This window comes from Microcaecilia unicolor, chromosome 4, assembly GCF_901765095.1.
Source record: "Microcaecilia unicolor chromosome 4, aMicUni1.1, whole genome shotgun sequence".
NCBI classification, from domain to species: Eukaryota; Metazoa; Chordata; class Amphibia; order Gymnophiona; family Siphonopidae; genus Microcaecilia; species Microcaecilia unicolor.
Genome location: NC_044034.1, coordinates 226,728,975 through 226,752,735, shown reverse-complemented (window position 1 = coordinate 226,752,735; position 23,761 = coordinate 226,728,975). Strand labels below are relative to the sequence as shown.

The window sequence follows — 23,761 nt, the reverse complement described above, 5'->3', positions numbered from 1 at the left end:
AGCACTTGCGCTCCAAAATGTGCATCCCTCCTGGCAGCCAAATCCAACCTGTAATGTCGGGCAAAAGAGAGCTTAGAAGCCCATGTTGCTGCACTACAAATCTCTTGAAGAGAGTGCGCTCCAGTTTCAGCCCAAGAAGAGGAAATTCCTCTAGTGGAATGCGCCTTAAAGGCATCAGGCGGAGGCCGGCCGGCAAGCAAATAAGCTGAAAAGATAGATTCTTTAAGCCAGCGGGCAATAGTGGCTTTAGATGCTGGAGACCCTCTGCGAGGACCTGATAGCAAAACAAACAAATAGATGATCAGAGGTCCTGAAAGTAACTCACAGATACTGCAGCAGAGTCCTGCGCACGTCCAACAGGTGCAATTGCCCAAAAGATTCTGGAAACTCCTCCTTGACAAAGGAGGGCAAGAAAATAGGTTGGTTTAGGTGAAACGCTGAAACCACCTTAGGCAAGAAGGAAGGCGCGGTCCGAACCGTGACCCCGGACTCTGAAAACTGCAGAAAAGGGTCTCTACAGGACAGCGCCTGGAGCTCTGACACCTGTCTCGCCGAAGTAATGGCCACTAACAAGACGGCCTTCAGTGTCAAATCTTTCTCTGAAGCACGCCGAAGCGGTTCAAAGGGAGCACCCTGAAGGGCCTTCAGCACTAGCCCCAGGTTCCAAGCTGGACAAAGTGCACGCACGGGAGGACGGAGCCGAAGCACCCCTCTAAGAAACTGTGCCACATCCGGATGAGCAGCTAAAGACACGCCTTCAACCTTGCCACGCAGGGAGGCCAACGCTGCCACTTGCACCCACAGGGAATCATAGGCCAAGCCTTTTTGTACACCATCCTGCAAAAAGTCCAGAATCGGCGAGACAGGAGCCCGCAGGGGTGTGATCTCTCTGGCAGCACAACAGACTTCAAACTAGCACCAAATCCTGGCCTAAGCCACGGAAGTGGAACGCTTGCGGGCTTGCAGGAGAGTGGTAATTACTTTATTGGAATAGCCTCTGCCTGTCAATTGCGCCCTCTCAATCGCCAGGCCATAAGACCAAATCGGCCAGCGTCCTCCATGGTCACCGGACCGTGGAACCAGAGGTAACTGAAGGGGATCCTCTACGAGCATCTGTCGGAGGTCCGCATACCAAGGCCTCCTGGGCGACGAGAACCACTTCTCCTGGATGCAGCCAAATCTGCAGGAGCACTCGCCCTATCAAGGGCCACGGAGGGAACACATACAGTAGGCCCGGAGGCCAGGGTTGAGCCAAGGTATCCAATCCCGCCGCGCGAGGATCTCTCAGTCTGCTGAAGAAGCACGGGACTTTGGCATTGGTGCTTGTCGCCATTAGATCGATCACGGGCTTGCCCCACATCTGCAGGAACACTTCGTCTGCAAGTTCCCACTCCGCTGGATCGATCTGATGCCTGCTTAGATAAATCGGCTTGCACGTTGCTCTGACCTGCAATGTGAGCTGCCGACAGAAACTATAGATGCAGCTCGGCCCAGTGGCAAATCTGTTCGGCCTGCGCGGCCAGTGCTCTGCACTGAGTGTCACCTTGTCGATTTATGTAGGCCACTGCTGTCGTGTTGTCCGACATCACTCTGACAGCCAATCCTTCCAGGGTCACTTGAAAGGCCAGAAGCGCCTGAAACACCGCTTTCAACTCTAGGCGGTTGATGGACCACTCCGACTCCACGGGTGTCCATAGACCCTGGGCATGCTTCCCCTTGCAATGTGCGCCCCAGCCTTTCAGACTGGCATCTGTCACCACTAGGCACCAATCGGGGAGCGCCAGCGGCATTCCTCGCCGCAGCATGCTGTCTGAGAGCCACCACTCCATGCTGAGTCGGGCCGCAGGGAGCCAAGAAAGTCTGCATTGGTAATCCTGAGATACTGGAGACCATCTTTGGAGTAGAGCATACTGTAGAGGTCTCAGGTGCGCTCTCGCCCAGGGCACCAGTTCCATGGTGGCCGTCATCAATCCAAGCAGCTGGACAATGTCCCAAGCTCGCGGGCGGGGCATCCTCAGGAGCAGACGGACCTGATTCTGAAGCTTGCACCGCCTTTGCTCGGATAAGTACACATACCCCGAGGCTGTGTCAAACCTGGCCCCCAAATATTCTAGAGAGTGCGAGGGGGTCAGGTGACTTTTGGCCAAATTGACGACCCAGCCCAGAGATTGAAGTACTGAGACCACTCTGGCTGTTACATGCTGACTCTCTGCAGCACAGTTTGCTCGAATGAGCCAGTCGTCCAGGTACGGGTGAACCCGAATACCCTCTCGCCTTAGAAAGGCAGCTACTACCACTATAACCTTCGAAAAGGTGCGGGGAGCTGTGGCGAGGCCAAAAAGCAAGGCCCGGAACTGGAAATGCTTTCCCATCACCGCAAACCTCAGAAACTTCTGGTGCGGGGGCCAAATTGGAATGTGCAAGTAAGCTTCTTTCAGGTCCAGAGACGTGAGAAACTCTCCTGGCTGTACCGCCGCAATGATGGAGCGCAGGGTTTCCATATGAAAATGCCGCACTCTCAGGGACTTGTTTAATTCTTTTAAGTCCAGAATAGGGCGAAAAGACCCTCCTTTTCGCGGCACCACAAAGTAGATGGTGTTCGGCGGGAGGTACCGGGGACACGGCCCCTATCTGAATCAGACCTTGTAAAGTCTCCTATACCGCCGCCCGTTTGGCGGCAGAACCGCATCAGGACTCCACAAACACAGGGGCGTCGAATTCTATTCTGTAACCGTCTCTGATCAGGTCCAAGACCCACTGATCTGAGGAAATGTTGACCCACTCCTCGGCAAAGAGGGAAAGACGTCCTCCGATGACAGGACTCGAGGAGAGGGCCGGCGCACCATCATTGAGAGGGTCGCCCCTGAACTCCAGGCCTTGAGCCAGTGGCTGTGGAACGTTTGTCCGAGCGAAAGGAGTTCCTCTGCTGAAAACAGGCACGAGAAGTGAACCCAGCAGAACACCCCGGGCGGTACCTTCGAGCTTCACGGAAGCGAGGTCTGCAAGAGGAGTGGACCGCCGCACCCTTAGAGGAAGGCCGAGGCCTATCTTCAGGCAAGCACTGGGGTTTAGCCTCACCCAGGCCCTTCACAATTTTCTCCAACTCCTCACCAAACAGGAGAAGGCCTTGAAAGGGCAACTTCACCAACCTTTGCTTAGAGGCCATGTCCGCCGCCCAATGCCGTAGCCAAAGAAGACGGCGCGCCGCCACTGCTACTGCCATGTGTTTAGCCGAAGCTCTGACAATATCATAAAGGGCGTCTGCAAGAAAGGACAAGGCCGACTCCATCCGCGGAGCCACATCTGAAAAAGGGCTCCGCTCCATCACCGGGCTGTTCCACTGCCTGTTGCAACCAAGCCAGGCAGGCTCTAGCAGCATAACAACTGCATGCAGACGCCCGAATAGTGAGACCTGCAATTTCAAATGACCGTTTAAGTGCTGAATCCAGTCTATGGTCTTGAATATCCTTCAGGGCAACACCTCCTTCAACAGGGAGGGTAGTTCTCTTTGTCACAGCTGTGACTAGGGCATCCACTTTAGGCATAGCAAAGCGAGCCATATGTTCCTCACTCAGAGGGTATAATTACCCCATAGCCCTGGAAACTTTCAAAGGTCCCTCGGGGTCAGCCCATTGAGCAGAAATAAGCTCTTGGATGGAGTCATGCAAAGGAAAGGCTCGAGCAGGCTTTTTGGTACTAGCCATCCTAGGATTCACAGAGGAGGCTGTGCCACTGGCAGGGTCCTCAATAGAGAGAGCCTGCAGGGCATCAGAAATAAGCGCTGGCAACTCATCACGGTGGAAAATCCTCACCGTGGAGGGATCGTCCAGATCCTGAGTCACTTCTGCACCAGACTCTGGCTCCTCAGACCATGAAGGCCTGCCAGAGTCCTCCGAATCCTCGCAGCCCGACCACGGGGGGGAAAATGGAGGTGCAGCACACTCTGATGGGGAACGAGCCCTTCTGCGCTTCATATTCTGCCAATTATCAGGGAATAATGCCTCAGAGGGCATACTCAGGCTAGAATCCACCGGGGGGGCATTAGAAGAGGCCCATGCCGGGCTTTGTGGGAGAGCTCTTTTAAGCATGTATGCTTTATGCATTAATAAGACAAAATCAGGGGAGAAAAACTCACCCTGGGCACCCGGATCTCTGCCAGGGCTAGTAGCTCCCATATCAGCCTCACTGCGAGGCCTTCCCCTGGGCTCAGGACTCTCCGTCTCAGCGGAGGTCACGCCATGTGGTAAATTCAAAATGGCGCCCGCTGGCAGCTCAGAGCGCGAAGAATCGGCGCTCGCCATGCTCGTGCCGGCTCTAACGTCTGTACAGCACGATTTACAGAGCCCCGCTGCTGATCTGCGCTTGCCACACTTGGAACAGCGCTTTACTGTCTCCGCAGCCATCGCCGAAAACGGCAGTAAAATTCAAAATGGCGGTTCGCGCCAAAATCGCCCCGATCGCGGACCCACCCCGGAGGAGTCAGAAAACACTCTTACCTCACTGGACCGAGTATCACAGCTCCGGTCCCACAGAAAAAGGCAAGGAAAAACCTCTGTTCCAGCGTCTAAGCGCCAAAGCGCGACGCGTCTTTTTTTTTGTTTTGTTTTTTTACGCTGTGAGGAAAGCAGAGGTAAATAGAACTCCGGAGGCTCAGGTGAGTGGGAAAGGCAGGGAAAGGGCGAACCTATGTGCCTGCATCCACTGTTGGTGGGGAAGGACAGGGAAAGCTAAGCAATGTGTCCACATCCACGGAGGTATGGGTAAGGCAGGGAAAGGGTGAACCTATGTGCCTTTAAAGTGAAGCTGCTATAGCCTCCAACACCCCTGCTAACAACTTGCAAAAGCACAGGAGCAACCTCCAGGCAGATTTTAGATGGAGCTCGAAGAAGCTGCAGCCACTCTGCTAGGGGAGATCGAGAATACTGAAGAGAGGCAGTGGAGCAAGCTGGTATGAGGCACTGAAAAAAAAGTGTGCTCTCTATCTCCCTCTGCTGGTTGATGGACACAACCCATCTGTAATGGCTGCATCTGCTTGATGACAAGGAAATTGGAATATGAACATACTGCTTAGTTGTCTTGATTTGTGGTATAACAAAGACCTCTTGGGGTACTTGCCACTCTGATCTTCATATTAGTGCTAGAGCTTCAGGGTAGTGCAGTCAAGAATGAATTTCCTCAGGTGCTTCTTTTAGAGTCCTACCAAATCTATGGTCAGTCTATCTAGCATTGATACCAAATAAGCAAGTTGGACCTGGGAGGGGGGGGGTAGGGTTAAATCAGTGTGGGTTACTATAAAAAAAAAAAAAAAAAAAAAAAAAAAGATAGCATAGGCTGTGATAAAATAAATTGTAGCATGGATCCAATTTTATGGGATGAAATCTAGTTAACTTCTATCCCTTTTGGCTCGTGGCTTACATATAACAAATAAAAGTTACAATATGCAATTAACAGTATCAACAGCAGGTATGAATTATTGGTTATAGAAAATTGAGGTTTAATTTCCAAAAGTGAAAATTTGTAAATGTTTCCAAGAGGACTGAACTAAGTACACTTTAAAAAAAAAAAAAAAGCTAGCGGTTCCCATAATCTTGATCCTGGAGGCACCGCAGCCAGAGTCAGGTTTTCAAGATATCCATAAATATTCATGAGATTTGCATGCAGTGGAGGCAATGCATACAATTCTCATGAATATTCATTGTACCCGACTGGCTGGGATGCCTCCAGGACTAGGTTTAGAAGCCACTTTGTTAGGCAAATGCAGAAGCGAACCTCTTAGCTCCAGGTCTAGCATTTCCGATTGCTAGTTTGATTAGGTCCAAACATATATTCAGGCGACATTCCAAACAATATTGTTTATGGTGCTAGATTTGAATGTTAGTCTTGCCCTAATTGGGACTCCACGTTAGAGACTGGCACGGGGATGGGGAGAGGGACAGAGCCCGGAGGACAGGACAAACTGTCCTGCAGGGATGGGGATAGAGCCCATCAGGACGGGACAAACTTTGTCCCTGTGTCACTTTCTATTTTGAAGCCTATTAATGAACTGGACTGTTATATTTGTGTTTGATTGATTGAGGAAGACAATAATATTTTTATTTTGGAAAAACAAAACGAGCAACACGCTGGCCACAGCTAGAAAAATTTGCTTGAGGGGGGGATCCTGTACATCCTGCTACCAGCATATCTTCTAAAAAAAAAAAAACCACACATCTTGTATTGCAGAAGGGACTGTGGAAGACAGGAGAGCTAGACTGAATCCTGAGATTGATGACTTATTCATCCACAGATTAAAAAATCATAATAGTGCTTCATAGGTCATATTTCTCCCCTCTAGGGAAGGGGAAGGGAAATGGGACTTGATATACCGCCTTTCTGAGATTTTGCAACTACAAAGTGGTTTACATATATTCAGGTACATATTTTGTACCAGGGGCAATGGAGGGTTAAGTGACTTGCCCAGAGTCACAAGGAGCTGCAGTGGGAATCGAACTCTGTTCCCCAAGATCAAAGTCCACTGCACTAACCACTAGGCTACTCATGGTATACAGAATGGGTTGTAATTTGTACCCCTGGACATTTTAACAGGGTGGATTAGGGTTCCTTGGGGTAGTAGAAGTCAACTACTGTTGGGGTTGGAAGGGTAGAGTGTGGTGGAAGGGTTTATTAGAGCTGCTCATTGTTAGTTTCTATTTATAATAAAATAGTTGAACAGCAAATTGTTTTAATACTTTATAAAAAAAATTTTTTAAATCATAAGTGTTAGGCTTCTGTAGATGAGAATAGAGCCCACGGGGATGGAATGACAGAACCCATGGAGACAGGGCCAAATTTTATCCCCATGTCATTCTCTACTCCATATTCAGACATCCATGGTGCAGATATCAAGTTGGACATTTTGACCTCGTAAGATTTGTTTTGAAATCCACTGAACCAGTTGACTACTACTCCATTAATGCTCATATATTGTCTAGTAGATTCATTAGTTGTGCATCATAAAAGCACTGGGTATGTCAAATTTTAACAGTAACATTTTCTGACCTTGGCACATTAATCTTCTAATTTTCTTACTAGGGTGGTTATGACTATCAGTGTTATACAATGGTTTAAAACCATAAAGGTTTAACAGTAAATTAGTGTTAGCCCACGTTGTTTTGCTTGTCAGCTAAGGGGGAAAATTTATCAATCTTGCCCTAACCATGTCCAATAGAACTGGGTCAATTTGCTTATGGGTCTTCTCCATTTTATTCATTAAACAGCATTAAATTTGCTGCTCTTGCGAATTCTAGGCTGATTACAAGATATGTACACGTAAGACAACTATAACAGTAAACAAAAGTTACTTTAAATAGTAACAGCCAGCTCACATTTACAGACTGCATTATATGATGGATTTTTTTTTTTTTTTACCAAGTCTGATCTTGACATTAACACATCTTTATAACTAAATTCTCAATTCTTTATTCCGTAAGCCTCCTGGAATAGTAATGCAGCCTTAAAATCTAATTGCAGTTCGTGCCACAATTGTGGTCCCAATATATAAAAAATTTTTTGAGAAAAAGATGAGCACAAAGAACATGAAGGCTGATACAGTGATGTACAGGATTCCCCTCCCCCCCCCCCCCCCCCCAAGTAAGATATACTCAGTGCTACATAATTTAGTAACAAATCTTTCAACGGGTAGCCAATGCAAAGCAATGAACAAAGGTAAAATATGAAATTAACCAAAAACCTATTTTGTGTTGATATTTAAAATCACTCGAAACAATAGCCCATTTGCAACAATGTAAATGGGGTTATCAGTTTTTGAAGTTACTAGATGTTAAATAAGGATCGGATCCCAAGAAAAGTCGGTGCTGGGCAGACTTATACAGTCTGTGCCCTGATCAAGGCTGAATAGATTTGAATGGGCTGGAGTGGAGCTATTCAGAGGCTTTGACAACTTCAGAAATTTTAGAACAAGGCCAGTGCCAGGCAGACTACGGTCTTATGCCCTAAAAATGACAAGGATAAATCAAGATCAGGTATATAAGACGTATCACTTCATACCATATGTAATGAGTTATTGGGCAGGCTGGATAGATCATATAGGTCTATCTGCCATCATCTACTATGTTATTCTTTAAGTTGCCTGTCTTATGATTTTACTATGTCTTGCTTAGAAACTGCTGAGTACATCACCACAAGACACTCATCATGCAAGACTCTGAAAAAACAGCTGGATGACTCCCAAATGCTCCCTAGCAAAGGGGGCCATTTGGCAGTAGTTAAGGGCATGCCCTTTTTGTGCTTTGATTTGGTACAGGCTTTCCCCCATCTTTAGCCTGGGCTTGAGCACTGCAAACTTGAGATTCCTCCCTCATCTGATCCCTTAAAGTTCCCAGAGTTAGTTTTCCCCCATATTCATGCATGTTTCTTCAGGGGTCCTCCACTGCATGCTCCAGATTTTGGGTATAAATGAAACTTCAAGCTCGTGTCATCAGGGTTGACATTTTAGAGTCCTAACATAGAAGTCCAATCAGGAATCTGGAAACAACTTTCTAAAGGCACTGGGCCACTGGTTAACTGGACACACAGTTTCAGAGTCTGATAGTCCTGTCTCAAGATGGCAAGTTAGGAAGCCCAAGGTTTAAAAAAAACAACTTCCAGCTAAGTTAGACTGGGGTCTTTAGACAGTCTGGTACAGACTCTGGTCTCTGTAAGTAAGCCAAGGTCACCACCGTCTGTTCATAATATATTTGAAGTCTCTTGAGTAAATCTACAAAAAGTATGTCTTTATACCAAGTCTAAAGTTTGATTGGGTGCCCTCTCCAACTTGGACCACTAAATTCTGTTATTGCAGGATGTGAAACTTCCACAAAACTACAGACTGGCAAAATGTCCCTGTTCTACAGCTGAAGTAGGAGGTGGTGCTGGTTCTCAGGCTCAGCATGCAGCTGGACACTGGTTCCTCAGTGAGGCAACAGCAGCTGTACTCCAAAATTCATACGTAGGCAGAGAAGTGAAGTGAAAATTTCAATCTGGTGATCTCAGGCAAGGACAGAATCTAATAAGCTTCTATGTAGAGCACCTTCTAGTGTCTGCTGGGGTGCCCAACACCACCTTACGGCAGTGGGTGACAACTAGAAGCTCTCCACTAGGGCCTAGATCTTGCCTGTTTTAGCCTGTGCTGAGGAGCCAAGACTGAAAAATCCCGCTTGTTCAGCTTTAAACTGCACTTCTAGTTCAGTTAATAGGAGTAGCCCTGCACTGTATACAAACCCCTTTATTCTGGGAGCCAGTCCTACCCTGTATGCAAGCCACATCTGAGCAAGGTTTGTTGAAGTGTTGTCTGGGGGGGGCTTCCTCCCCCCACCACCACCAATCCCCATCTCTCATATCTGGGTTTTTATCTTTTCTGGCTGGACCATGCCTTCCTGGCTGAGTTCCCCAGCTCTGGCTCTGAAAAATGCACTACTCTTACTCTTCCATCATAAGAAACCTGGTCCTCCTTAAAAGAAGGACCAGGGTTCTTATGATGCAAGTTGGAACAGTTAATACACGAATTTCTATTCTAGATGCCTCTAGATACTTAAGATTTAATAGAGACCACTTCAGTAAAAGGCATTCCTGCCAAAATTGGTATCCAAAGATACCATCCAAAAATTTGAATGTCTCATACAAGGAGAAATCAATAGTTTAAATACTATAGAACACCAGCAACGTACTAGGCTGTTTTGAGTTGCTTTCCTCTACCTAGGTTCCTCTCTTAAGATGCCACTTTTCAGAAGATTCATGCAAGAGACTAAAATGCAACAGCCACAAAAAAAAGCAGCTTGGGCAGTGAGAAGTAAATGCAGCTCTGAAGGCATCAAACTGCATGCAAGTCTTCTTACATAGTATCAGAGCTAAATCCCTTATACACAGTTAATGCAAGCCAAGAAAAGTATGGTATTTCTATGCAGAGAAGCAGAACATAGCAATGGACTGTACCTTTACAATGTTTTATCACCAAGGCAGGGCTAGCAATGCTAGAGAATCCTTTGCATTTCTATTGTATCCATCCCTGTTTTATTAAAGCTGTGAATGAAGCCTACCACCTCCTAGAAAAGAAAGTTCTTAGTCAACCAAAAATTAAGCCATACAAGGCCAGTAATGTTCTCTTGAAAAATGGAGATTTAGAATTAATGATTGGCCAACACCAGCCCACGATTAAGGCAAGGCATACAAAAGTTGAATTGTGTAGACATGATGGCACTTGTACAAATTCAGAGTATGTGAGGTGCTTTAAATCATTCCCAAGGCAAGGTCAGAATGTGCCACTGGCAAAGTATTGCAGCCACCATTTCTGAATTTTTTTTTTGAAGATTTAACAGAGTCAAATTAAACTTGAAATGTAATGCAGTGCTAAAGAATTAACAGCAAAACTTTTAATTGACAAATTTTTAGTACATACGTAACTACAGCCTGCTATGAAATTAGCAAGCAGCATGTAAGGCTTGAACCTAACAAGAATTTGCCACTGTGTCAGACTGATTATCCATATAGGCTAGCATCTTAAGTTCAACAGTGGCCAATCCAGGTCACAAGTACCTAGCATAATTCCAAGGAGTAACTTCTATGCTACTGACCTCAAGGTTAAGCAGTGTCTTTTCCTCCAATAATTTAGCATATGTGGGTTCAAAAGGTTTTTGGACAACTGCTGTTCCCACTTTCACTGGCAACAAGTTCAAGCTTGAAATTATTTGGAGTAAAAATAAATAAAATGCTCCCCTGCCCCAGCAGTCCAATTCAGTCAAACATTTCTCAATTCGATTCAAAATCACTCACAAAATTTGTTTGATTCAGCTTAACTGAAAAAAAAAAAAAAAAAGAGGTAACAGCCAGTCCTTGTTCAATTGGTGCTGCCTGTTTGCGATACTCTTAATATGGGCTTTTAATGTTAGTAGGCAGTCCTGATAATTTCTGCCATCCTCATCTTTGCATTAAGCCCCTTTAACAAAACACTTGAAAGACAATAGCAGTTGTGGTTTAATTTTTTATAACCGTTTTAATATATTCAGTACAATATAATGCCAGTGACAGAAGTTAGCAAGGGTAAAGAAAAACAAGAGCCTGAAAGCAAATAAAACAAAATTATAGTCCTGCTATAATTTGGGGGATAAATGTTCAGCTAGAGTATGTAGTCATTGCCAGCACATGAATGCCGTTTGCTGTTTTCTGCTACTTCCTGTGTCTTCCTGGTGAGGAAACAGGAGGCACTTCAGTCAACGATGAATCTTGACAGCTAATGATTGTAAGCCCTACTCAGAGCTCTTTTTCAGCATGGAGCAGTGGAAGCCAAGAGCACTGTAGTGCTCAGCTCAGTTGCTGGCTGTGTTCTTCACTGTGAAGAGGGGGAAAGTGGCAGCAACGACCCTGTGGAGGGAGTGGGCCACAGCATCCTTATAATTCAAAGGCATAGGGAAATGGAAAACAGCTATAAAGCGAAAGCTAGATTACCTATAGAAGGTATTCTCCGAGGACAGCAGGCTGATTGTTCTCACTGATGGGTGACGTCCATGGCAGCCCCTCCAATCGGAGATCTTCCCTAGCATGCGCGACCGTCTTCCCGTCCAAACTTGCTCGTGTTCGTCAGTCTTTTTTCCACGCTCGGGATGGCTGTGTTTACTGTCGTTCTGTGCCCTGAGGAGACCCTCACGCTTTTCTTGCGTCCTTCCGTTTCGGAAATCTTTTTTATACTACTTCGCATGTTCTTTAAAAAAAAAACTTTCCTTTATTTTCGAGTTTTTTCCCGTACAAGTTTCCTTTCTCTTTTGATAGCGGCCCTGTTGGCCGCCCGTACTGGTTTTTCTCCCTTTTTATTTTTGGTGCCTTTGCCATCATCGCGAATTTTGATTTCGCCGGTGTGATTTTTCCCGCCCATGTCATCGAAGCCTCCCAGTGGCTTCAAGAAGTGCACCCAGTGCAACCGGGCTCTCTCGCTCACTGATAGGCATGCTTCGTGCCTTCAGTGTCTGGGGGCTGGGCACCGTCCTCAGGCCTGTACTCTGTTAAAAAAAAAAAAAAAAAAAAAAAGAGAACTCAGGCGGCGAGATTGGCCCAGTGGAACGTTCTGTTCGGGGCCTCGCCTGGTGTTTCGACAATCTCAGTATCGAGGTCATCGGCCAGTGCTCCAGCGTCTACGGTACCGAGATCATTGTTGGTACTGATGTCGGAGGGTGCATCTTCGTCCGGAGTGCAGGTGAGGGCTGTCCATTCCCCTGCTGGTGGCAGTGAGCCCTCCAGTAGGTCTCCCCCTGCCTCAAGGGCTCCTGCGGACAGCCCCCCCGGGATCGACCTTCTTCGGACCCCGCCCCGAGGAAGAGGCGCTTGGATTAGACGTCCTAATCGGTACCGGGAGGTTCTGGTGACATGCTTCGTGTGAAGGCAAAGAAGCATCGGCACCGGTCACCTTCCCGTCGTGGAGCTCTGGGTCGCAGAGGGAGTCGGCTTCGATGCCGGGAGGACCGCTCACCCTCTATTCAGGAGGTGTCTATGCGCTCTACCCTGGACAGCCCAGTACCGCCTCCACGCCCCGAGCAGATTCTCAGTTCGTCGCCTATACCGGACTCCCAGCCTTCCTCAACAGCCGCTCTAAGCGAGAGCCTCAGGGCCATCCTTCCAGGGATCCTGGAGGAGCTGTTGCGCCCTTCTCCGGTACCGGGGGTGCTTGCGCGGCTGGTGCCGTCGAGTGAGGCGACGGTTGGCCCCTTGCCCGTCGTGAGGTCTCCAGTGCCGGTACCGCTTGCGGTGCCCGCGTCGGCTGCCTCCCAAGCAGACTCTCTGACGATGTCGATGGAGGGAGCTCCACGCCGCCGATGCGGGAGTCTACTTCTCGAGGCCTAGCAAACGTCTTTGCTAGGGAAGATCTCCAATTGGAGGGGCTGCCGCGGACGTCACCCATCAGTGAGAACAAGCAGCCTGCTTGTCCTCGGAGAATAGAAGTTTGCATATTTGACAAAATAAATCTTTGAGTTGAAGGGTAAAGAACATGAAAGTAAATGGCAGCTGCTGCTGAATGAACAGCTTGGATGAGATCTGTCCCTTAGCTGAAGCTAAAGCTCCAGGGATGTAAGATGGCAATAAGTGTGCACTGCTCCTTTTTAAGGGGGGATTAGAGACAAGGGGAGGGAGAGGAATATACTGGGAATTTACTGATGTTTTCTGTTATTTAGGCTGGGGACAGGGCAATAGAGGGGGGGGGGGGCAGCTGATCTCCCTCACTTGCAGATCATCCTGAGGAATGCTTACCATTAGGGCTATTTGTATACAGATAAGTATATGTCACTGGGAATAAGAGGGATGAGTTTGTTGGTCATCTGAGCAATAATTGACACAGCAATGTAAGAAGCCTTGTGGATGGAGACAGGGCAATAGAGGGGGGGGGGGGGGGGGGGGGGGGGATTTAGGAAGGCCATCAAGCCTAGCATGCTGTTTCCCCAACAGTAGCCAATCCAGGTTTCAAGTACCTGGCAAGATCCCACAACAGTACAACATATTTTCTCAGAGGACAAGCAGGCTGCTTGTTCTCAGTGATAGGGTGACGTCCACGGCAGCCCCTCCAATCGGAATCTTCACTAGCAAAAGCCTTTGCTAGCCCTCGTGCGCCGATGCGCACCGCACATGCGCGGCAGTCTTCCCGCCCGAAACCGGCTCGTGCCGGCCAGTCTTCTTTTGTGCGCGCTCGGTACGGTCGTGTTACGCCATTCGCGCCCCTTAAGTTGACCTCGCGCGTCTCTTGACTTTTCGCTACAGAAAAAAAGGATTTCGGAAGAAGACCTTTTCGGTCTTTCCCTTTCCTCTATTTTCAGTTTTTGCCCCGGTAACTTTCTTTTCGTCTTCGGGGTAGGCCATTTTGAGGCCTCGGGTTGAATTTTTTCTCCCCCTCTTTTTGGTGCCTTACGCAATCACGAGTTTTGATCTCGCCGGCGTGATTTTTCCGCCCATGTCACCGAAGTCTCCCAGCGGCTTCAAGAAGTGCACCCAGTGTGCCCGGGTAATCTCGCTGACAGGCACGCGTCGTGTCTTCAGTGTCTGGGGGCTGGGCACCGCCTGCAGGCCTGTAGTCTGTGCGCCCTTTTACAAAAGCGGACTCAGGTAGCGAGATTGGCCCAGTGGAACGTTTTGTTCTCGGGCTCTTCGTCGGCATCGGCACTGGGAGTATCGAGTACATCAACGTCGACAGCGTCCAGACCTCCGTCCTCGGCCGCGACTGCATCGAGGCATCGACCCTCTGCATCGGGGCTGAGACACCGGAAGGCTGCGTCGGCGGTACCGGGACCTCCACTTCTGCTGAAGTCGGACGGTGGTGCTTCGACTGGAGTGCAGGTGAGGGCTGTCCATTCCCCTGCTGGTAGCGGTGAGCCTTCGGGTGGGTCTCCCCCTACCCTGAGGGCTCCTGCGGTGCAGCCCCCCCGAGACCGACCTTCTTCGGCCTCGAGGAAGCGACTGCTGGATTCTACGTCCTCCTCGTCGGTGCCGGGAAGCTCCGGTGACATGCTTCGTTCCAAAAAGTCAAAGAAGCATCGACACCGGTCCCTTTCCCGTATCGGCACCGAGAGCTCTGGGTCGCCGAGGGAGTTGGCACCCAGTAGGCATCGATGTGCTCCACTATGGACAGCCTGGAACAGCCTCCACGCCCGGAACAGACTCTGACCTCGACGCCTGCATCGGCTTCTATGTCTTTCTCCACAGCCGCCCTGCACGAGAGTCTCCGGGCCGTCCTCCCAGAGATCCTGGTAGAGCTGTTGCGCCCTTCCCCTCCGGTACAAGGGGTGCTTGCGCCACCGTCGAGTGGGGCGCCGGCTGGCCCCTTGCCCGGGGTGAGGTCTCCGACATCGGTGCCGCTTGCGGTACTGACTGCGGTCGCCTCCCAGGAAGGCTCCCCGATGTCGGCGAAGGGAGCTTCGCCAGTGCGGGCGAGGGAGTCTACCTCTCGACGCTCCCACCGTGGCCGTGGTTCCACGGAGTTGAGCCGGGCACGGCTTCAGACACAGGTCCGTGAACTTGTGTCTGATACTGATGGTGAGGCCTCGTGGGAGGAGGAGGAGGACATCAGATATTTCTCTGACGAGGAGTCTGATGGCCTTCCTTCTGATCCCACTCCCTCCCCTGAAAGGCAGCTTTCTCCTCCCGAGAGTCTGTCTTTTGCGGCCTTTGTCCGGGAGATGTCTACGGCCATCCCCTTCCCGGTGGTTGTGGCGGACGAGCCCAGGGCTGAAATGTTTGAGCTCCTGGACTATCCTCCACCTAAGGAAGCGTCCACAGTACCCATGCATCATGTCCTAAAAAAGACATTGCTGGGGAACTGGACCAAGCCATTAAGTAATCCCCACATTCCCAAGAAGATCAAGTCCCAGTACCGGATCCATGGGGACCCAGAGCTGATGCGCACTCAGTTGCCTCACGACTCTGGAGTTGTGGATTTGGCCCTAAAGAAGGCTAAGAGTTCTAGGGAGCATGCTTCGGCGCCCCCGGGCAAGGACTCTAGAACCTTACACTCCTTTGGGAGGAAGGCCTACCATTCTTCTATGCTCGTGGCCAAAATCCAGTCCTACCAGCTCTACACGAGCATACATATGCAGAATAATGTGCGGCAGCTGGTAGGCTTGGTGGATAAGCTCCCTCCTGAGCAAGCCAAGCCATTTCAGAAGGTGGTCAGGCAGCTGAAGGCGTGCAGAAAATTCCTGGCCAGAGGGGTGTATGACACCTTTGATGTTGCGTCCAGGGCCGCTGCTCAAGGTGTGGTGATGCGCAGACTCTCATGGCTGCGTGCCTCCGACCTGGAGAATAGGATCCAGCAGCGCATTGCGGACTCGCCTTGCGGATAATATTTTTGGAGAGAAAGTCGAACAGGTGGTAGAGCAGCTCCACCAGCGGGATACCGCTTTCGACAAGTTCTCCCGCCGGCAGCCTTCAGCTTCTACCTCTACAGGTAGACGTTTTTATGGGGGAAGGAAGATTGTTCCCTACTCTTCTGGCAAGCATAGGTACAATCCTCCTTCTCGACAGCCTGCGGCCCAGGCTAAGCCCCAGCGCGCTCGCTCTCGTCAGCAGCGTGCGCCTCAGCAAGGCCCCTCGGCTCCCCAGCAAAAGCAAGGGACGAGCTTTTGACTGGCTCCAGCAGAGCATAGCCGACATCCAAGTGTCAGTGCCGGGCAACCTGCCGGTCGGAGGGAAGTTGAAAGTTTTTCACCAAAGGTGGCCTCTCATAACCTCCGATCAGTGGGTTCTCCAAATAGTCCGGCAAGGATACACCCTCAATTTGGCCTCAAAACCTCCAAATTGTCCACCGGGAGCTCAGTCTTACAGCTTCCAACACAAGCAGGTACTTGCAGAGGAACTCTCCGCCCTTCTCAGCGCCAATGCGGTCGAGCCCGTGCCATCCGGCAGGAAGGGCTGGGATTCTATTCCAGGTACTTCCTTGTGGAAAAGAAAACAGGGCCCTGAACAAATATCTGGTCAAAGAAAAGTTCAGGATGCTTTCCCTGGGCACCCTTCTTCCTATGATTCAGGAAGACGACTGGCTATGCTCTCTGGACTTGAAGGACGCCTACACGCACATCCCGATACTGCCAGCTCACAGACAGTATCTGCGATTTCAGCTGGGCACACGTCACTTCCACTACTGTGTGCTACCCTTTGGGCTCGCCTCTGCGCCCAGAGTGTTCACGAAGTGCTTGGCTGTAGTAGCGGCGGCACTTCGCAGGCTGGGGGTACACGTGTTCCCATATCTCGATGATTGGCTGGTGAAGAACACATCCGAGGCAGGAGCTCTACAGTCCATGCAGATGACTATTCGCCTCTTGGAGCTACTGGGGTTCGTGATAAATTATCCAAAGTCCCATCTTCTCCCAGTGCAGAAACTCGAATTCATAGGAGCTCTGCTGGATTCTCGGACGGCTCGTGCCTATCTCCCAGAGGCGAGAGCCAACAACTTGTTGTCCCTCGTCTCGCGGGTGCGAGCGTCCCAGCAGATCACAGCTCGGCAGATGTTGAGATTGCTGGGCCACATGGCCTCCACAGTTCATGTGACTCCCATGGCCCGCCTTCACATGAGATCTGCTCAACGGACCCTAGCTTCCCAGTGGTTTCAGGCTGCTGGGGATCTAGAAGACGTGATCCACCCGTCCACAAGTTCTCTCAAATCCCTGTATTGGTGGACGATTTGGTCCAATTTGACTCTGGGACGTCATTTCCAAATTCCTCAGCCACAAAAAGTGCTGACTACGGATGCGTCTCTCCTGGGGTGGGGAGCTCATGTCGATGGGCTTCACACCCAAGGAAGCTGGTCCCTCCAGGAACGCGATCTGCAGATCAATCTCCTGGAGTTACGAGCGGTCTGGAACGCTCTGAAGGCTTTCAGAGATCGGCTGTCCCACCAAATTGTCCAAATTCAGACAGACAACCAGGTTGCCATGTATTACATCAACAAGCAGGGGGGCACAGGATCTCGCCCCCTGTGTCAGGAAGCCGTCAGCATGTGGCTCTGGGCTCGCCGTCATGGCATGGTGCTCCAAGCCACATATCTGGCAGGCGTAAAAAACAGTCTGGCCGACAGGCTGAGCAGGATTATGCAACCTCACGAGTGGTCGCTCAATTCCCGTGTAGTGCGACAGATCTTCCAGGTGTGGGGCACCCCCTTGGTAGATCTCTTCGCATCTCGAGCCAACCACAGAGTCCCTCAGTTCTGTTCCAGGCTTCAGGCCCATGGCAGACTGGCATCGGATGCCTTCCTCCTGGACTGGGGGGAGGGTCTGCTGTATGCTTATCCTCCCATACCTCTGGTGGGGAAGACTTTGTTGAAACTCAAGCAAGACCGAGGCACCATGATTCTGATTGCTCCATTTTGGCCGCGTCAGATCTGGTTCCCTCTTCTTCTGGAGTTGTCCTCCGAAGAACCGTGGAGATTGGAGTGTTTTCCGACCCTCATCACACAGGACGAAGGGGCACTTCTGCATCCCAACCTCCAGTCTCTGGCTCTCACGGCCTGGATGTTGAGAGCGTAGACTTTGCCTCTTTGGGTCTGTCAGAGGGTGTCTCCCGCATCTTGCTTGCTTCCAGGAAAGATTCCACTAAGAGGAGTTACATTGTTTCTATGGAGGAGGTTTGCCGTCTGGTGCGACAGCAAGGCCCTAGATCCTCGCTCTTGTCCTACACAGACCCTGCTTGAATACCTTCTGCACTTGTCTGAGTCTGGTCTCAAGACTAACTCTGTAAGGGTTCACCTTAGTGCAATTAGTGCATACCATTACCGTGTGGAAGGTAAGCCGATCTCAGGACAGCCTTTAGTTGTTCGCTTCATGAGAGGTTTGCTTTTATCAAAGCCCCCCGTCAAACCTCCTACAGTGTCACGGGATCTCAATGTCGTTCTCACCCAGCTGATGAAACCTCCTTTTGAGCCACTGAATTCCTGCCATCTGAAGTACTTGACCTGGAAGGTCATTTTCTTGGTGGCAGTTACTTCAGCTCGTAGAGTCAGTGAGCTTCAGGCCCTGGTAGCCCAGGCCCCTTACACCAAATTTCATCATAACAGAGTAGTCCTCCGCACTCACCCTAAGTTCTTGCCAAAAGGTTGTGTCGGAGTTCCATCTGAACCAGTCAATTGTCTTGCCAACATTCTTTCCCCGTCCTCATTCCTGCCCTGCTGAACGTCAGCTGCACACATTGGACTGCAAGAGAGCATTGGCCTTCTATCTGGAGCGGACACAGCCCAACAGGCAGTCCGCCCAATTGTTTGTTTCTTTTGATCCCAACAGGAGGGGAGTGGCTGTGGGGAAACGCACCATATCCAATTGGCTAGCAGATTGCATTTCCTTCACTTACGCCCAGGCTGGGCTGGCTCTTGAGGGTCATGTCACGACTCATAATGTTAGAGCCATGGCAGCGTCGGTAGCCCACTTGAAGTCAGCCACTATTGAAGAGATTTGCAAAGCTGCGACATGGTCTTCTGTCCACACATTCACATCTCATTACTGCCTGCAGCAGGATACCCGACGCGACAGTCGGTTCGGGCAGTCAGTGCTTCAGAATCTGTTCGGGGTTTAGAATCCAACTCCACCCCCCTAGGCCCATGTTTTTTCTGTTCCAGGCTACACTCTCAGTTAGTTGGAAAAATTGTTAGGTCAATCTCAGTTATGTCCTCGCCATTGCGAGGTCCAATTGACCATGTTTGTTGTTTTGAGTGAGCCTGGGGGCTAGGGATACCCCATCAGTGAGAACAAGCAGCCTGCTTGTCCTCAGAGAAAGCGAATGCTACATACCTGTAGAAGGTATTCTCCGAGGACAGCAGGCTGATTGTTCTCACAAACCCGCCCGCCTCCCCTTTTGGAGTTGTGTCTTCCCTTCTCTTTGTCTTGCTACATACGAGACTGGCCGGCACGAGCCGGTTTCGGGCGGGAAGATGGCCGCGCATGCGCGGTGCACATCGGCGCGCGAGGGCTAGCAAAGGCTTTTGCTAGTGAAGATTCCGATTGGAGGGGCTGCCGTGGACGTCACCCTATCAGTGATAATCAGCCTGCTGTCCTCGGAGAATACCTTCTACAGGTATGTAGCATTCGCTTTATGCTAGCTTATCCTAGAAATAAGCAGTGGATTTTCCTCAAGTCCATTTTAATAAATGGATTTTTTTTTTTTTTTTTTAAAGAAGCTATCCGAACCTTTAAACCCCACTAAGCTGCTTTTACTACATTCTCTGGCAATGAATTTCAGAGTTTAATTACATGTTGAGAGAAGAAAGATTTTCTCCAATTTGTTTTAAATTTACTACTTTGTAGCTTCATTGCATGGCCCTTAGTCTTTTGGATAGAGTAAACAAGTGATTCACATCTACCTGTTTCACTCCTTTAAACCCTGCTAAGATAACTGCTTTTACTACATTCCAACAAAGAATTTCAGAGTTTACATGGTCAGTGAAGAAAAATTTTCTCTGGTTTAAAATTTAGTACTTTGTAGCTTCATTGTGTGCTCCCTAGTCCTTTTTGGAAAGGGTAAACAAAGGATTCACGTCTACATGTTCCACTCCACTCACTGAGGTGCAGTCACAACAAAGGATTACAATGTGGAGACCAGGACCACAAGACTAGGTTATTATGAGTGTGAGTAAGGTGTTCTGATAACATTGCAGAAAAATGGGGGAATGAGACCGAGAGTAGGTTTCAAACAGACTGTGTTAAAGGCTGCACTAACCATTAGACTACTCCTCCACTCATAGTATATACAGGTACTTATTTGTACCTGGGGCAATGGAGGGTTAAGTAACTTGCCCAGAGTCACAAGGAGCTGAAGTGGGAATCGAACCCAGGTCCCCAGGATCAAAGTCCATTGCACTAACCACTAGGCTACAGTCCTCTTCATCAGTCAGCTGTAGGGGAGGAAGGAAATAGTAGAGAAAGACTAGAAAGGGACATGCAGGAAGTTAATAGGAAAAATGATCCACCTACTTGCAAGTGTGGGGACATTCTTGTGGTATGAGCCCAGGCACCTGTATTGGATTAGACTATTTTTAACCCACCCTTATCCAGGGAGGTTTACAACAGCAGATATATATAAAATCTCACATAAAAAGGAGGTGTTGGCTCAGGACATAACGCCTTGAACCAGCCCTGGTGCAAAGCATAGGCATATCATGGGAGAAAAAACAATTTTTTAATGCTTCAATCTACAAGACTTGGGACTGACAGAAGTCAGCTTTCAACAGGATAATATGGGAGCACAATTGGCTCAGCAAGATGTGAATGCCCAAGTGCCCAAAGACATGAAAAAATATACTGCAAAAGACTGGAATTCAGATAACCCTCAGCTACCAATGGCAAAAAAACTGCACCATCCTGTAAAGCAGATAACTAATCTAATCTAGTAACCTACAGTCATTAGTTACCAGGTACAAAATCAAATGTGAAGATTTCTGCAAAAAGCAAGATTAGTTCGTACTACTAAAGTAGTCACACTGAAAGCAGCTCCATAAAGAATGTGACAGAATGTGAAAAATGTACAAACATACAAAAGACTTACAAAGCACTGTAAGCCCTCTCAAGGAAACATACCTTTTTCAACAGTGAGGTTTGGTGTTAGTTTGCTGTTGTCCTTGCTGAGCTCTCCCAGGAGTTTAGGGGAAATTGTGAGGTAGTCACAGCCTGTTAATGCCTTTATCTCACCAGTGTTACGGAAGGAAGCACCCATGACAATAGTTTTATAGTTATGCTTCTTGTAGTAATTGTAGATCTTAGTCACACTTTTTACCCCTGTTGAGAATGTGAATGAGAAGCTATGAAATATTTCTAGAAGCATGCTAAGTCTCCCTGAGAGGAAACCTTTTCCTCATGCAAATTAACCATATTAATACAGTAAGATAGACCATGATGGCAAATGCAGTTTAACACACATGAGCCCCTTGATAAAAATGCAGTCATCTAGTAGTGGTCTGAACATGTAATGCTCTTAAAAGGACATATTCCTTACTTACAGCTGCTCATCTACAATAATAATTCTCACCCAGGGAAGCACTGCCCGTCAGCACCACTCACTGTCACTGATAGACCCACCCTCAGCCACGCATCTTCCGCACATAATTCGCAATCCCAACGTTCTAAGTGAAGCTGCAACTTCCGGAATGTGAGGTGCCAGAGATCGGAATTTGTCTGCACGAGTGTCCACCCCGCCCTCGCGTCAGAACGTCATGACATCCAAACAGCATCACCACCCCGCCCTCGCGTCAACACGTCATCGAGGGCAGTACCACACAATGCAAACGCTGCAATGCCGCCGCAAGCCCCCCTACACGCCATGACATCCACGGCGGGTGAAGATAACACAGAATACAAATGCTGCGATGCCGACGCAAACCCCCTACAAACAACATTTGCGACCACCCCGCCCTCACGTCGAGGGCGAGTGAAGATAACACAAACAAACGCAGTTCCACACCTTGCCTTAAATCGGAGCCGCGGAGGAGCGCGAGGGCGACACCCAACAAAATGCAGCAGCATTAGGTAAAAAAATAAACACAACTGCACTCCTTCCTCCACCACATCGCACAGAACAGACGATTAGCCACAAACAAACAAACACACACACACAGCTGAACTCCTTACTCCACCAGTTCACACAGAACAGACAGTTAGCATGCTATGCAGCAGTGACATAACTCCCCTTCACTGGCAGGCAGGCAAGCAAGGAGGGAAGGAAGGGGGGCACTCCTTACTCCACCAGTTCACACACAACAGACGATTAGCATGCTATGCAGCACTGACATCACTCCCCTTCACCGGCAGGCAGGCAAGGAAGGAGGGAGGGAAGGGGGGACGGGTGACACCCTGCCACACACTCATTCACACACACACAATCACTCTTCTCTCACTCACAAACACACACTTCCATCTGCCAGGGAGAGACGGAAGGAAGGAAGGGGGCCACCCTGCCACACACTCTCTGTCACAAACACACACTTGCACCTGGGAGGGGGGCCACCCTGGCACAAAATCCCTTTCAAAACATTCATTGCACAAAAATACCTTGCTAGTGCCCGTTTCATTGCTCTCAGAAACGGCCCTTTTTTTTTTTTTACTAGTTTTACTAATAAACGTTACTTCAGGAGTATAGATCACTAAACTTCTCTTATACAAACTGACCATTTTAGTAGCTGCCCCTCTAGATCCAACTCCATTCCGTTACTTGGAATCTTTTCATTGAAATTCAACAGGTCAAAATTCCAGACCAAATAGGCACAAAGCACTTTACTAATAAACATTACTGCTCTTATACACCTGACCATTTTAGTAGATGACCTCTGGACCCCACTGCGTTCTGTTACTTGGAATCTTTTTATTGAAATTCAGAAGGTCAAAAATCAGACTAAACAGGCACAAAAACAAAGTGTACCAACAAAAATTACAACATGCCTGACAAAACTGAATAGTGAAAGGCCTGGTTTCTAGCCTCCCACACTGAATACTCACTTCCCTTCTTACCCTCCCCTCAAACTCCAACTCCATCCTACAAGATGTCAGTCCACAGTGCAGCTGCTAAAACGGTCAGTTTCTGTCCCTTATGATTATGACAAAGATGTCAATAGATATACTTGGAAAAAGTCAGGAGGGAGAAATATGGAGACATTTTAAATACCTCTGAATGCACAGAAGGCAAATCTTTCAATTCAAAGAAATCTCAGGAATGAGCAGGACATAGGAAGATGCAAGGGGACAAAGTCAGGAGTAACACCAAGGAAATTTATACAAAAAAGTAGATGTGTGGAACAGACTCCTGGTGGAAAAGAGCCAAGCAAGAATGGGACAAGAATGTAGACCTCTTAAAGAAAGGAAGAGATAGTAGATGGTACGAACGAGACTGGATAGGCCATATGGCCTTTATCTGCCATCATTTCCTATGTTTCTATACTTCTACCTCCAACACAAGCAATAGAGCGCCCTAAAAAAAAAAAAAAAAACCTCACTTGCAGCTTTGAGAGTACAGGATATAACAGGTGGTAGAGGGGGTTTACAACCTGCAACAGCACTAACCTGCCAGCAGTAATAACAGGTCTTCAATACAATAGTGCCATCTTTAATACATTTGTATGGTGGCCCGAGGATCAAAAAAAGGAGGTGGAGAAAACCAGAGGAGGGGGACTCAAGATGGCTGAAAAGAGCTCTCCCCCATCCCCATCGGTGAGTTCTGCATGGGCCTCAGAAATAGTTGCAGAAATTAAAACAGCAGTAGAGGAAGCTATGAGTCACCAACTGCAACA

The 23,761-nt window shown here is 48.8% G+C and overlaps 1 protein-coding gene across 1 annotated transcript in view; it reads right to left on the bottom strand.

The window, feature by feature from the left end:
* Positions 1-23,761, bottom strand: part of TALDO1 (transaldolase 1) — a 144,311-nt gene that overhangs the window by 44,986 nt on the left and 75,564 nt on the right. The window contains exon 6 of the mRNA XM_030201300.1: positions 21,063-21,260. Within this exon, the coding sequence (XP_030057160.1) occupies positions 21,063-21,260 (198 nt within the window). The remainder of the gene's footprint in view (positions 1-21,062; positions 21,261-23,761) is intronic.